The sequence below is a fragment of the Lonchura striata genome, chromosome 8, assembly GCF_046129695.1.
Source record: "Lonchura striata isolate bLonStr1 chromosome 8, bLonStr1.mat, whole genome shotgun sequence".
Taxonomy (NCBI): domain Eukaryota; kingdom Metazoa; phylum Chordata; class Aves; order Passeriformes; family Estrildidae; genus Lonchura; species Lonchura striata.
The window spans coordinates 21682679-21698033 of NC_134610.1; the positions used below are offsets into that span (position 1 = coordinate 21682679).

Here is a 15355-nt window from a genome sequence, read left to right on the forward strand (position 1 = left end):
TTGGAAAAAAATCACATAAGTTAAAAAAAAGGTATCTGATATAGGAATGCCAATTTCTTTAAAGGTTAAAATTAAAATATTCTTCGTTTTTGTAGACAAATATTATAATTAAACTCAGCATGGAGAATGTGTGTATTTCAGCCTATTTTTTTTTTCTGTTAGGGAAAATGACAATATTACCTTCAGTGCCGTTGTAACAAATTATGCATTTTCAAACAATCTAATTCAAAATTATACACTGTAACATAAACAGTTTCTTTCAAAACAGCCAATCTGCCATATGATCTCTATGTTCACTTTCACTTCTAAGTTAAAGAGCTTGATCCTCACCCTACACCTGACAACCTGCAGGCCCCCCTACCTTGCAGCTCCTGAAGTCCCGTGAATTCAGTGACAAGATCAGGCATATAATGACAGAGACAGTTTACTCTGACCTATGAACCCTTTGCATCCTGAAAAACTCGAGCAGGAAATATAAATATGGGAGACAGCACTGTAGCTAAATCCAACACAGCACAGATTTTATTTGCCGGGAGATATTTTGCAACACGTGCTAAACTTCTTCTTAGATGGGGTTCAATACGTAGAATAATATAGCAGGTGTCAATTTTTAAGAAAACCCAAAAAAATTATTTTAGTCTTTTAAGAAATTGTACCAGTCCAAGAGTCAGGAAATGAATGAAAGCAAGCCATTTGTTTATATATGAAATAAAATCCACAGTCTAAACACAATGAACGGACTTTGCATCCTCTATTCACTAGAAATCACTTGTGGTGCACGAGCTTCTTTCAAGAAAGAGCATCCCGATTATACTGTTAACTCTGTACTGACCTTATACTAATTTCTGTTTTCCTTTGCATTGCTGAATTTATCTCACGTTGCCAGACACAATTTGAAGCTTTTTTGTTTGTTTGCCCGCTGTAAAATAGCGCACGTTAAGCACAAGCAAGCCCAATTCAATCACGTTACTTAGCAGAACCCACACGCTCAACAGTTTAGGCAGGAGTTTTCTCAAGCCGGCTCGCTCCACGCCGTCCCAGGCAGCGCAGCACGGCCGGAGCGGCGCTCCCAGCGCTCTTTCCCGGGCTGACCCCGCGGGAGGGCAGCGGCTCCCGGGGCCCCCCGGGCCGGCCCGTGTCCCCGGCACAGCCCCTCGGCGCCGGGGCTTCCCGAGGCACCCCAACTTTGCTCTGCCCGCCGCAGCCGAGCCCCGCCGGGCCGGCAGCGGGGCCGCCCCGCCGGGGACATTCCCGCAGCCCCGGGCCCGGCGCTGCGGGCGGCGCCCACGCCCAGGCGCTTCCGCGCCGCAGACAATGGGGGCGGCAGCCCCGCGCCCGCCGGGCCGAGGCGGCGGCGCTTCACTCACCGAACAAGGTCAGAGCCATCGCGGCGGCGGCGGGGCGGGCCCGGGGGGCGGCGGGGGCTGGCCGGGCGGCGCGGTGCTGGCATTGGCGCGGCGGCAGCTCTCGCATCAGCGGCGGGGCGCGCCTGCAACACAAGTTGGGCGCGGGGCTGTCAGCGCGCCCCGCGGCACCGGCGGCCGCTGCCACTTGCTGCCGCGGGGCGGGGCGGGCCAGCCCGCAGGGAAGGGGAGGTGTCGGGGGTCGGGGACGCGCGGCACCGGGGCAGCCCGCGCCCGCCCCCCGCCCGCTGCTCACGCTGCGTCCCGCCGCCTCGGGGAGCCATCTTGCGCCGCGCTCGGCCCGCCTCCGCCCGCCGCGGCCGCCGGGACGGTTCCCATGGCAACGCGGCCGCCGCGCCGCCGGGCACAAAGGGAAGCGCGACCCTCCCGGGACGGCCCGCGCGGAGCCCCGGGCCCATCCCGCACGCGGCTCCGGCTCGGCCCTCGGGCCCCGCCGGGGCCGTCCCGGGCACCGCCGCTCCTCTGAGGAGATGCCCCGTGGGAAGCACCGCTCCCCCGGCCGCTGCGTCTGCCTGGTCCGGCAGAAGAGGCAACGGTCCTGTGAAAAACACGACTCCTTAAAGCGAGGTGAAAATTTCCACTTGTGTGCCAGCAAGCACGAAGAGAGCAAACACATAAATTCCCCCTCAAAATATTTCGTCCGAGAAATTTCAGACAGCCCAGCTTCACCGTTTTTCGCTGTCCAGGACTGTAAATTTCAGCGCTAAAAGCGCTTAATGGGAAAGCCAACAGCGTTCCCGGTGTACCTGGCTCGTGCCGGTGGCATTTTCCACCGGCAGCACGCCCTTAGCGCGGAGGCTCGGCAGGAGCGGCTGCCCGCGCCTCCCGGGACCAGCGCCGCCGCACCGCAGCGCTCCCTGCTCCTCGCAGCGGCGCGCTCAGAATTCAAACCGCGGCGCAGTCCGCGGAAATGCAATCCGCTACAGCTGTGCCAGTCCGCCGCCTTCAGCAGAGGCTTCGCAGACCTCAGCCAGGCGAGCTGTGCAGGTGTTTTCACGGACGTCATGGAGCGGGTCCCACCTCTCCTGGGGCACTGTGGTGGGGGGCGTGCAGAGGGAAGCCTGCCCGCAAGACAAGGCTTTTGGCAGAGAAGAGCCCGAAGGAAGAAAAGCACGTGCATAGGCTGCAATTAATGGTTTCAGTTCCGTGAGTGCAGCTCAGGGTCAGCAAGTGACTAAAACACCTTTCCTTCTCCAAGGCAGCTAAAGCATAAAGGCCTGTCTAAAAAAAACAGGTGGTTTGTGCAGTTAACCACACTCAGGTGTCCATGTTCAAAATTCTGCCTAATCTTTGTTGTAAAGAACCAAATGAAAACATTGTGGGGAGTTTTCAATATATCTAAATATCCTTTAAGACAAAAACATGACATTTGTTATGTCTGTCGTATATTTACAAACATAGGTTTTTAGGTTTATGTACTTCACTTAGTGTGCAAAGTTAAAAAAATGAATGCGAGACTGATTGTTCCCTTTTTCTCATTTCTTCCTGAATAAATTCTACTGTGATGGACCTGATTTTACAAAACATTTTCATTTTGCATGCATAAAATGCAAACGTTTACTGAGCAGATGAACTGCCAAGAAATAATATTTTAATTGCAGGGCTAAAAGGAGGTTAAAAATAAATTAAAACTGGTTTGGAAAAAAGCAATGCAAAAAATCTTTGCATTTCTACCCACATGATTTGACCTTTGCGTGCACAGAGTGTTTTCCTTGGCTTTTTGGAAATAAGTTGGATCTTCAGGGTTTTTTCCCCTTACATTTCCTGGAATTAAATTCCAAGCTTTCATTCCAACTTCCTTCAATTAAGTGGCCTGCTTTTACTCTTCCACTACTCCCAAATATTTTTTAATAACTATTCAACTGCATGTTTACATTAAAAATGCTTTCCTGTTCAGAGTGTAAAACTATTTTTCGTGATAGGCAGTAACTGAACTACAGCTAAGATCAGCCCGAGTGATTTGATTAGTCATTTCAATTGTCTAATAATGCCTTTGCTATTAGTGCAGTTATTGCTAAAACCTAGGGAAGCGTGTTGGTCATTTCACAGTTAGTTACTGTACTTTACCGTGCCTGGAACAGTAGCTGATCAGAGTTTTCAAAACGGAGCTCAATTGTTATTTCTGATTAGATTCTTTGCTTGGCTTAAGGGGATGTTTTGGCCCTGGCTCCAGCAGCCTTCAGGGGACAGCAGCAGCTTTTGGAAGGACTTCACCATCAGGCTCGTCCCCAGAGCCCCCGGAGTGTGTCCGTACACACCTGTACCATTTACCTGCCTTACAAGGGCTTCGGCACAGCGGGAACAAAGCAGAGAAAAACATTAGTCCAAAATTCACCAGGCCAAGGTCCCTGCCACCACATCCTGCTTTTGAATGGACCTGAAATCCTCACGGATGTATCTCTTTAATAACAACATTATCTTAAAATTACGTAATGCCTTATCGAGCCAGCACATCTTATGCACAGGCGATAACAATGATTTAGCTACAACTCTGGGAATTTCATTAGAAAAGAGCTGGAGCTGCCCCAGCACAGCCCCCATGGCCGTGCGCGGGAGCGAGGGAGCAGCCGGCACACAGCTCCCACCTGGCCCTGGTGGGGCTGCTCCTTCCGACACAGCCCAGCTCACAGGTTTGCTCTTTCGCAGGGGAGAGAACAAAAGAGAACCCTGGTGTGCACGACCTTGGTTTAAATGGCAGCAAGGATGAGCTTGGCGTTTTGTTTCCCTGGATCTTTAGCCCTTGAAAAGCCCTCCCTTGCAAAACGGGCTTGCTAGCATCACGTTGTGCAGCAAACGTGCCATTGTATTTGCCACCTGGTAGGAATATTTGTGGGCGTATTACAAAGTGTACCTCAAGGATAAAGGCTCCAGAAGAGAAATACATGTGTAACATGCTATTTTCTGGCCTTCTCATTGCTCTTCAGAGGTTTCTTGCCTCATCTTTCAAACCCCAAAGTTCTGTAGAATCTCTAGTTAGTTTCTACGGATTCATTATTCATGTAAAATATCATCACTGGGGTTTGGGATTGGTTTCTAGTGTTCAAGTGTTTTTGGTTTTTTTTTTTTTTTATTTTGGCTCCTCTCCTTTTGCTGTCTTGCTCTAGGCACTGAGCACCATGAGACCAGTGGTCCATTTCCCAGTGGCTTTTCTGTGATCCATCACCTTGTCTGAGAGTCTGGTACAAAATTGTTCCTAATTACTTGACATTTATTCTTCAAACCTTAACTAATGCACTAATCATATAGTGATAAATGAGATTTTAAAATTAATCACTGACATTTTTAAAGATTTATACACAACTGTAAAAACAGGTTACCAGCTAGTAAATATAATGTTGTGTGAAGGAAAAAAACCCCAACCTACCATAAATTAAAGCTGTCCTTTATTAATGGGAAGCAGTAAAAGTGAAGACATGGTGAGATGTTACCTGATGAATAGGGGTAGCATCTTATCACAGTTAGTGTCTTCCTGCTACAGATCCCCTTGACAGCAGGAAAACAGCATTTGTCGAAGCCTTGTTATGTGCAGAATTTAATTTAGCTTTTAATGTGTAATTGCTGGAAGTTTGTGGGGCAGGCAGGGAAGTGGCCAAGGGCTGCCTTACCAAGCAGATTTGAGTTCACAGTATTTGCAATGGAACATTTACTCCTTGGAAAACAGCAAGACAGATTTCTACCTCTTGTTCAGTAAGATAAATTCAATAACTTTAGCTAATTTAAGAGTCATCCATAAAAGGTTTGAAGGCTGACCAGCCAGCTTGCTAGTTATAATTAATATTTATATAGATGACAGCTATTTGAATATAACATCAAGCCTATTACCAAACCCAGAACAGCCATTGCACATTGCCAGCATTTTGGATAATCTTTCTCCCTTTGATGACAGAACTGCCATTTGAGCCAGTCTTTTGGATGCTGCTGTTGTTCATTATTAATGGCAAAATCATTTAAGCTCAATATTACCAAACACTGTACAGGCATAGAGGGAAAGAGAATCCTGCATCAACTGCAGCAGCTATGAACAAACTTTGCAAATCAGACATAATCAGTGTTTTACTAGGATCTATGCTAGTCTGTAGATTTTTGAGGTATTTTTTTTTCTTTTATCATCAGTGTACAGACTAGCAAAATAACAGTTATTAGGAGGAACTTGCATCTTGAATTTTGTGATCATTGCTGAAGAAAGGGAGATATGCATAACATCCATCAGTTCTTTTTTTTTTTAAATCACAAAATCACAACTACCATATTAGAAACTGACATTTGGCATCCTATCCTGATCCACAGGACTTGCACCATGTCCCCCCAACAGCTTAGAGCAGTTTGGTACACAGTTCATGGTGTACATCAGTGAAATGAAAAATGGGCTTAACACACCTACTTTTGGCTCTCATGAATAAATGTTTGACACAAATAGGTGACAATGAAAATTTAGAATTTTTCTGGTTACAGTAGAAGTGGATGCCATAAGATATAATGGGAAGAGCACATGAGCAAAGTCTTAATTTTAGAATTAAACTAATGTTGTTTACTTGAAATCTAAAGAATGTGCTGTGTTTAGACTGATATTAGGAGAAGTTATGCAATTTTGGAATGAAACTACATCAAAGGAAAAAAGCTCCCTCTTGCCTGTGTTTCCTGAACAAAGTCCTTAACGAAAGAATTCTTAAGAAATTTTACATCCTGGCTGCACTTAACTGGATTTCTGAGATGTGCATAAATATGGTGAGAATTACATCATAAACAGGTACTGTGCATAGGATAGAGCTAACACTACCTCTGTAGCAGCTAGTAAAATCATAGATCTTAAACTTTGATGTTGACATGCACAGCGTTTCTCTTGAAGCAGGTGATGTGTAGAGCTAACAGTATCAAAACTATTTATGATTGGAAAAGGTTGGTTGGTTCTTTTTTTCCATTTGCAGCTGCTCTGAATGCACTTTAACACCAGACTATTTATGAGCTTTCTTATTGCTTATGTGCACACTTACTGGCATATCCCATAAGTACAGACTTCTAATGTGAAATCAGCTAGTAACAAAATTATTAAAATACTAGGAAATCTCAAAATTGCTCCCACTTTTGCTCAGATATAAGAGCTACATACTCTAAGTTACATTTTCTAAGAATCCAGTGTAAGAAACAATATGGTTTTGATTTCTTGTTTTATTAAGTGAAATGAACAGGCTAATTAAAGAAATTCCAGGAAGTTTCTGCTTTCTGTCTCCTAGGGACAAGCCTCGAGTGTCAAAGGAGATAATACTGATGGCTATAAAACATCCAAATGTGTTTATACTGGCTATAAAATGCAGCTTATACCTTCTATTTAACTTTCATCATATTTTGTTTTTATACACTGCTTAGAAATTCTTATTAAGCATTAGTTGAAGTAGTGCTTGTGTATATTTGGAAAAAAACCCCACAGTAATTGCAAGTTAAAAAACAGAAGGCAAGCCACTGGCAAAACAGGAATAAACCGTTATGACTAATTTCATCCATAAACACTAAAAACTAAGAACAAGCTAGCCATCAAAAAATATAAAACTCTCCAAGATACTTCTAGTCCCATCTTTCAAAATGTCTTTAACCCTGAGTGATGATCTCGTACTTGAAGCCATAAGCTGTGCCACAGAACTGGCAGCGGCTCTGCATGCAATCAGTTGAGCCTTCTAGAACTACTAGACCCACTTCCAGACCTCCAGGATGGATTTGAGGAATTTTTAAAGAAACTGAACCTGCTCATAACAATTCAGCGATTCTGAAATGCTGTATAGAACTAACACACTCTTGGTGCAATTATTGGATTGTCTAGTATCAGTCCCTCAAAGTAATTTCTGCATTCCTAGAGAAGCCAATGTATATGTTACTGAAGCCAGTCAAAAAGAATGTTTTTTAATGAGGGTATTAGCAATCCCATGCAACTTGCTTCTCAGACAGCATTGCACCTTCTAGAATATTTAGTGTTCTTTGAGATAATGTCCACGATTCAGATCACATGAAATATTTAGAGGTATTTTAAGGCTCAGTAATGCACTTCACAAGAACAAGGGTGTATGGGTCCTGGTGAGGCAAATTGTATCAGATTTGAAGTTGAATTTTATGTAATAGTTTAGAAAAATAAGTAAGAAATTAAGTCTAGAAACAGTGAGAGTTTTCTGCTGTATAGACAGATGCAATCACATTATCAAGGTCCTTTGTAGAATGAAATTTAATTACTTGAAGGCACTTCTAAGTCCAAGCCTCAAAATGTTGAGATAGGATACCTAATCAGAAGTTAAAAAAAAAAAAAAAAAAAAAATCTCTGATCCATGTGTTTACTTCCACCAGGAAGACTATAGGAGAATATAAAATCTTCAAAACAGAGCAGGCAAGAACATGCACTACTGGTACCTTCCTGCTTTACTGCACAGCTAACCCTGTGAGCAGCCAGGTAATGGCAGCAGGGCACAAAAGGCAAGAGAGAATAATATTGGAAATATCTTTCAAGAACATCATTAGCTCTTCAGCATCACAGAGAGATGGCATTAACCAAAGCAACTTCAAAGAGCTGAAGGAGATTAAAGTTTTTCCTCTTAATGATTCTAAAGTGTTATTGAAGGGATCAATAGCTCTTCCTGTTAAATGAGCTGTTCAAATCAAGTATTCCTGGAGAGGAGATAAACCATTCCTGGAAGTAATAGTGGAATTTAATTAGGATTTGAGGTTTTTCACTATTCATTAATTTATCTGTCAGTATCACAATAGTTTTAGTGAACTGTAAGTTTACAACAGTAGGATACCTTATGAAAGGAGAGAATTATCTAATGCCTTCTGAGCCCTTAATTGTGCCAAAATACATTATTTACTATGTCACCCACACAGAGAGAAATCTCTCTTTCCTGTACCTGATGTCACTGTTTTTTTTCTGGGAGAGGAAGAAAGAAGGAAAATAGAAAAAAAACCCCACGTTATTTCCCCTTCCTTTAATAATAAAATAATTACATCCCATGGTGGTGCACATTTTGCTTATTGTAAACCAAGACACGTGGGAAGCCCCTTAGCAAATCAAAATTAAATTAGACTATTACTAAGACTTGGCAGCTTTTCAGCTGTGCAAGCAGAAGTTTTGTTTTAAACAAAATCAGAGGTAACTGATCTTGCAACCTGACTTGCACATCACCACACCAAGCTCAAACCTGTAATTCAACCTCATGTATTCAATTGTAAAATCATGCAATCCTCAGTCAAGGACATATACAGGAAACGAATTCCTGGTTGAGTCCTTCCCACACTCAGTTTCTAGTGGTTTTTGACACAGAGCTAGGATACCAATGCTTTCAATGCAAACACAATGATTTCAGAATTCAGAGTTTATCTGCACCAATGAGTCACTGATAAGGGAAGCACTTTCCAGAGAGGTTTGGGTTTATTTTTTTCTTTTTTTCTTAAAGGCCAGTAAGTCAAGAAAATACATTTTGAAAAGCCACCACCAAGCAAAACTCTTTGGCAAACCCTGTGCAATATTGCAGGAGCAGAGGGACCCAGACCCTCACCATTTCTGTGGGCATTGCAACCATATTTCAGCTGCCACTTTGCTGCTTGTTGTCAGACAGCAGCTTCTTGGGCCCCCTATGGGAAAACTGCTCTCCTTTCTGCTCCCACATGGATGCATTTTCATGACAAACGTGTCTTAAACTGTTCAAGGGTAACAAGGACCAAAAAAATTCAATTAGTTTATTGTCTGAGTGCTCAAATCAAAAGCAATAGTCCAGATTAAAATGCTATACAGTATTAAAACAATTTCCTCCTTCCAGCATATAATCATTAGGCATATAAAGACAAAAGCCCCCACTAAAACACTGGAAGTAACATTGCCTGCATTCTGCCCAGTTCTTTGAAGGAATGAAAAACATTGTGTAGGCACTATATTCTATTTTACTTGTTTTTGTATGGAGATAAACAGCTTCAAAAAGAGATGCAAAGTTCAGGTGCATCATTACCGAACAGTTGTTTTCCCTATTCTTTCTCCTTTGTTTCAAGGTTTGATCGCAGGCTACTTGCTCTTAAGATTTCTTTCCTGTGTGCACAACAGAATGCCTTCCTTCTGATTGTGGAGAACCATAACCTCCTTAAAGCACCCTGCTGCTCTGAAAACTTGAGAGTGAAGGGTAGATGCAGCTGCAACAGCTGCAAGACTGCAGTTGTTTCTCAGAGAAAGGCACTATTCTAGCTTTAAGAAATCGTCCCAGATCTAGGGATTTCCTCCTTTATTTTTAGCAAACACAAACAAGACAGATTTGTTGGTGCTTTTCGGACGGCATTTGCCAATCTCCCCAAATTCTTCTTGTTCTGCCTACTTAAATGTGCTTCCACGACAATTTACTCCCACTAAACCAGCACTGCTGTAGTCCTGTTCTGACTCCCCCTCTTTCTCTGCAGCTGCACTGGCTGCTGGCCAATGCCAGTGTCTAGGAAAATAACCAGCAGCACTCTAGAGGGACAAACGAGTGCACAAGCGCTGCATCACAGCAACAGCAGGGACAGACTCTCAGATGACCCTTTTAATGACCTGTGCTCTGAGTGCCCTTGTTAACAAGATGCTTCAGTCTGCTTCAGTTTACTCAAATACCACACAGAACAACAGCCAAGGTTAAGGATTTCTTTACCCATCCACAAACTCCTTCCCAGCCCACCAAACCGATGTCATGCCATCTTCAGAGATTTCTACAGTGACGTCAGTGGGACAGATTAGATTTCTGCACCAGCCTGCGGAACACATCTCAGACCTTGGTCTGATTGCAGCCCTGGCAACTGCTGCTGCCAGCATCGTGCAATGGAATATGGCAGCACGGACCAGCAGATGCAGGAATTCAAACAATGCATGCAGAAAGCAGATCCATAAACAACACAACCCCTGTCCCGATGAAGTGTAAACCCATGGAAAGATGAAACCCTGCAGAGCTCTTGTCAGTCAGCTTCAGGTATAAAGCCAGACTTACCTCCATCAGTAGGCTCATATCACAGGCAGGCACCTATGCCCCATTTACGTTTATGAATATATTTAAATAGAACAATAAGGTTTTATTTTTATTATTTATTCTTGCTGTACAAATAAAGTCTGTTATTCAACTCTAAAAGCCAGTTTATGGGGGTCTATTTCAGGGGTCTATTCTAGAAGCCAAATTTTAGTTTTGTTTATTTTTTTTAAAGTTTATAGTCTACTCTGAGGAGTCAAGGAGGCAAACTATGTCATGCAGAAATGTATACCATTCCCTGGTAGTTCATTAGAAGAGCAGAAGGGAGCTCCTTGGAGAATGACAACCAGAGTGAACACAGAAGAGACAGATGAGCAGTCAGGGAAGAAGAGGTAGCTTTCAGCTCTTTTTATACAGCGATGGCCAAATTGTATTTTATTATCAAGTAACAGTAAAGTGTGGCTACCAACTAGGTATGAAATTTTATCCAGCCCTTGGCAGGGGAAACCTTCCTGACCTGCCTGAGGCCAGCTGCAGAGGCAGAAAGAGAGCACCCAAGCAGCTGGGCAGTGTGGTGTCCCTGCCACTGCTGGCCCAGCGTGGGGGCCAGCACCTTCCATCAAACTCTTTATCTTCTTCTCTCAAAACCTTAATGTGCTGTAAAATGTAGAATACTAGGAAAAAAATATGAAAACTTGGTGTCAATATAAAAAAAATCATTTGCTCAAAATATCCAGTAGTTACCACTAGATGGCAATTTGTTCCTGATAAACCAGAAGTGCACAGGTCTGGGATTGTAACACACAGCAGGAAACAGTACAAAATGAAATTACTTACTTCATTCGGTTAATAATCTATTATCCATTGTCTTGTATAAGCAAAACATTACTAACAGAAGACATCTAATTTTCAGATAGATAAATCCTGTTTATTTAACTATTGCTTGTGACTCTTCAACCCTCCACTCACTAGGTAGGGGTTTGAGCTGTTGTCAGCACTTACCAAAAATCTCTTCGAAACTTTAAATGAAAGACAAATGTAGCCAAAGCCACAGACTTTGAGCATGCCATGGAAATCTGCCAGAAATGCCTTGCTCCAGTAACTATATACAGTATTTCCTGTGTTATTTTTGGATAAACCCTTAAAACAGAGTGCAGTATAAAAAAGAGTTTCCATTCAGGAAGAGAGCTGAAATAATAATTTAATAACATTCACTTATTAATATTATATTTTTCTGTGTTCATTTTACTTTTAACTTGTACAAGCTGAGATGTTTTTTATTTTTAATCTCTGCAGGGTTCAATGTATCATACCCAGAGGTGCCATGAAGCTCCGCTGGGTACAGCCTGGGGTGACATGTAGGTGGCATTGTTTAACACAACATTGTTTGGCATCTGTAAACCCCTGTGTCCGATTGAACCAAGCAGAATTTCCTTTGCTCTGCAGCAGAAGTAAGGAGACTGAACATGATGATGCACAGCAAGTCTGTGCACTGCTCAAATTTTCTATGACTAAATTATACTTACTGACAGAAGCATTGATGGTCATTGGCAGTGGCTAAATCAGATCCTGCTCTCATACTTGCTTAGAAAAGACTCATCACAGAAGGAACATTACTTCATTAAGATAAAATTAATCCTCACCTCTTCATATAACAGGCTCCAACTTCTTTGAAGTTGGTAATGTAGAAAAGCTGCTTTAAGTCAAATATTTTACAAAATTGTGTGTTGCAACACTTTAAACAGCTTTATATAGCTTTATTTATTATATACCTGCACTTTTTTTTTTTTAGTTTAAATTTACATTAGTACCCTTCCCCAGCAAAATAAACTGGACTGGAATAAATCAATAGACATGTGAAACCAAAAGTTTTCAATCTGTTAAAGTTTGTAACAATCTAACTCTGACAAAGGGGTGACATTTTCTTCAATAGACAAGACCTGTGGGATTTACGCACCCTCCAGAAGAACAGAGCTCAAGGCTCTGGGGCCAGCAACTTTCCTACACAGCATTCAAGAGAGTGCTGCATAATTTAGAAAAGAGCAAATTCCTATTAGAATCAGGACTCTAAAAAGTTTGGGTAAATAGATACAGGATAAAGAAATATTTTGCATATTCACATGTATTCAAGTCATAAATTGTAAACTGAATAGCTTAAGAGTCGTTAATAGTCAACAAAATGAGCAAGTGCTCAAAATGCCATCCAGTGAAATAGACAGCATTTCCTCGGTATTTTCAAGGAATATGTATTTTTTTTCAGCAAAAATCATTAGCCCTCTACAGCCATTCGCTGAAAGAAAGGACAGGAAGCAAGAAGACTGAAATATTAGCCTTTTGCGTGTTTTCTAATCATAGCCAGGGTGACTATAAAGTCTCTTGGCATTTTACAGACAGCCAGAATGACTGTACTATACATTTTATCACCTTTAAGAGTATCTTTCTCAACACAGCATTACAAATAACAGGATGCTTATACTACTTACCTGAAGTGAGATCAAAACACTTCTAACATCACTGTAAACATTTGGAAGAAACAGATCTTCACAGAATGCATCTTGGTGTCAGAGGAAAGGGTTGCTATAATTGAGCAGTGAAATGCAGCACCTTCTTGGTGCAGATGTTCCCCCCCCCACTCCAGTTTCATCTTCTCAATTTATTCAGGACCGTTTATTTTGTTTGCTGCTAAGGCAGAGGGCTTGTTCTCTCCTTGCTCATCTCCTTTTTCTCCTGATTTGAATCCCAAATGTAGGACAGATATATTTTCCCATTTTCTTTTTAAACATAAGCAAATTTTCAAATCATTCTGTTAATAAAATGCAGCAGCCCAGTTGTTTCTCAAAGGCAGTATTTTTGCCTCCTGCAATGGTCTAGAAGTGATTCAGCTAAAGGGAGGGAAATACTCTTCACAGACCCTGCCAGTAATAGCCTGCAACAAAATGAGAGCAGGATCATTTTAGGCAGTAGGAAAAAACCATCTTTTTCATCTTTCAGGTAGCTGAACACAGCCATCAGACCAGCTTTCAGCACATTCCACCCACCTGGGCACAGATGGTGTGGAATGGAGCTGTAATAGCTCATGCTTGTACTTTGATGTATTGAGATAGCCACAGGCAAGAGTGAGGCGAGGAAAACAAGGCTACCTGCAATCCTGTTCCTCTGAAAGCCCTCCCTGGCAGTGCCCTCATTCCTGAGGCTCATCTCAGCCCGGCACTGGCAGTCCTCCCTAAGCCAGAGTACTCTCCTCTAAGCTCCTTAATTGCAAACTGAGTATCCCCAGGCCCTGCTGCCCAAGGTGCTTACAAATACTCTGTCTCTGCCTACTCTCTGCCCTGCTCTGTTTCTGCTGTTGGTAATAAAACCAAAGAGTTCCTAGAAGCATAACTCCTTTTCTCTGCTTCAAACTGTTCTGTACCTTCTATGCTTTTTAGCATTTCTAATCAGTCTCCGCAGCTTAAGCTGCTGTCTCTTTATCTATGGACTAAAAATTATAACTGTCCTTGTGTAAACATTTTACAACACTTTTCTGATTAATGATTCATCCCCAATTAAATTGTTACAGGTAGTTTATCTAAGAACCTCCTCTCCTGTGACCCCTCTTCCTCCCAGAAATGAATAGGATAAAGTGCTTATAACAATACACATCATTATAGAAAATGGTAATAGACGAGGGATAGATTTTGAGCAAGGGTTAAAACACAGGAATGACAGAAACTGGATCAAGATTATGCATCTTCTTGTTCTACAGATAGCCATGTGATCAGATGATAACTCACTCCACACCTAGGAAGTTAAAAACTGTTATTTGGAGGGGGTTGCACTTTGCAGAGTTATGAAACCCTCAACATACAACCTGCACTCATTAGTTGTGCACAGCATCTGTAATGAAGTCTTTTGTAACACTCCAAAGTCCTTCCATACCTAAATATATACAATGTATCTTAGCTAGGAAGATGTAAATATCAAGATAACATAAGCTTGTCATATCTATTTTAGCTGAAGATAAGGTACAAATTGTGCAGAAATTCCTTTTCTGACTTCTAGAAATAGAAGTTTGCTATAGAGGGTTAATACAACCAAGGAGGAAGCAACATGAAAAAAGAAAGAATTCCACATTGAATATTATAAGCACTTTCTGAGGCACATCACACAAAGAAAAGTATTTTGAACAAAGAAAGTAAAGAAAAAGAAAGGTCATGATCCTACATTCCATAAAGGAAGAATAAAATAAAAGGGAGAAAAAAAGTCACATTAAACCCTAAAATTAAAATGAATGTTACCACTGAAGAATATGAAACTTTGAAAATTTCATGACAAAATGGTCCAAACCAGCCCTACACAGCATTACACAACACAGGTTAAATAAATCATACCTGTCTTACTTTTGATACAATGGTTAAAAACAAATGTAAAGACTACTGCAAACCAATCTTACACTGACTGTTCTGCAGTGTAAATGAGCACAGTTCCAATTATGTCTCTACTGAGGGAAGCAACAGGCAGCATATAAATGCAAACAGCCTTCATCAGACACATTGTCATGAGTATATTAATCATGTCAAGAAGCATTGCTCAAGTTTCCTTCAGTGCAATTTAGCATACCTTACTTTATTAGGATACACTTAATTTCACTATGCTTTCTCCTCATTATCATTTATGATGACCAATTAAAATGTTTGTGTCTCTAAGCAAATTAGTCCTGTAATTCAGGTACCTGATATCACTGTTCATCCTACATTTCTGTCATCTCCTTCTCTCAGTGCAGTACCTTCCTTTTAGAGGCCCAGCCACTCTTACCATTGCAAACAGAAAAAATCCCTTCTTTAGATTGAATAATTAAGATATAAACCTGAGTCTTTTTACAACACAGACACTAAGAAGTGGGCTGGTTCTCCACCCCTCACACCTCTTGCCCCGAATATAGAGCCTTTTGTTCCCTTGGAGTCACCAGCACAACTCATAGTCAGAAAGAGAATGTAA

General features: G+C 42.0%; 1 protein-coding gene across 1 annotated transcript in view; it reads right to left on the reverse strand.

Annotated features, from left to right (window-relative positions):
* CHN1 (chimerin 1) overlaps window positions 1-1416 on the reverse strand; it is an 88474-nt gene extending 87058 nt beyond the window's left edge. The window contains exon 1 of the mRNA XM_077785063.1: window positions 1368-1416. Within this exon, the coding sequence (XP_077641189.1) occupies window positions 1368-1386 (19 nt within the window). The 5' untranslated portion in view covers window positions 1387-1416. The remainder of the gene's footprint in view (window positions 1-1367) is intronic.
* Between the last annotated feature and the right edge of the window lie 13939 nt (window positions 1417-15355).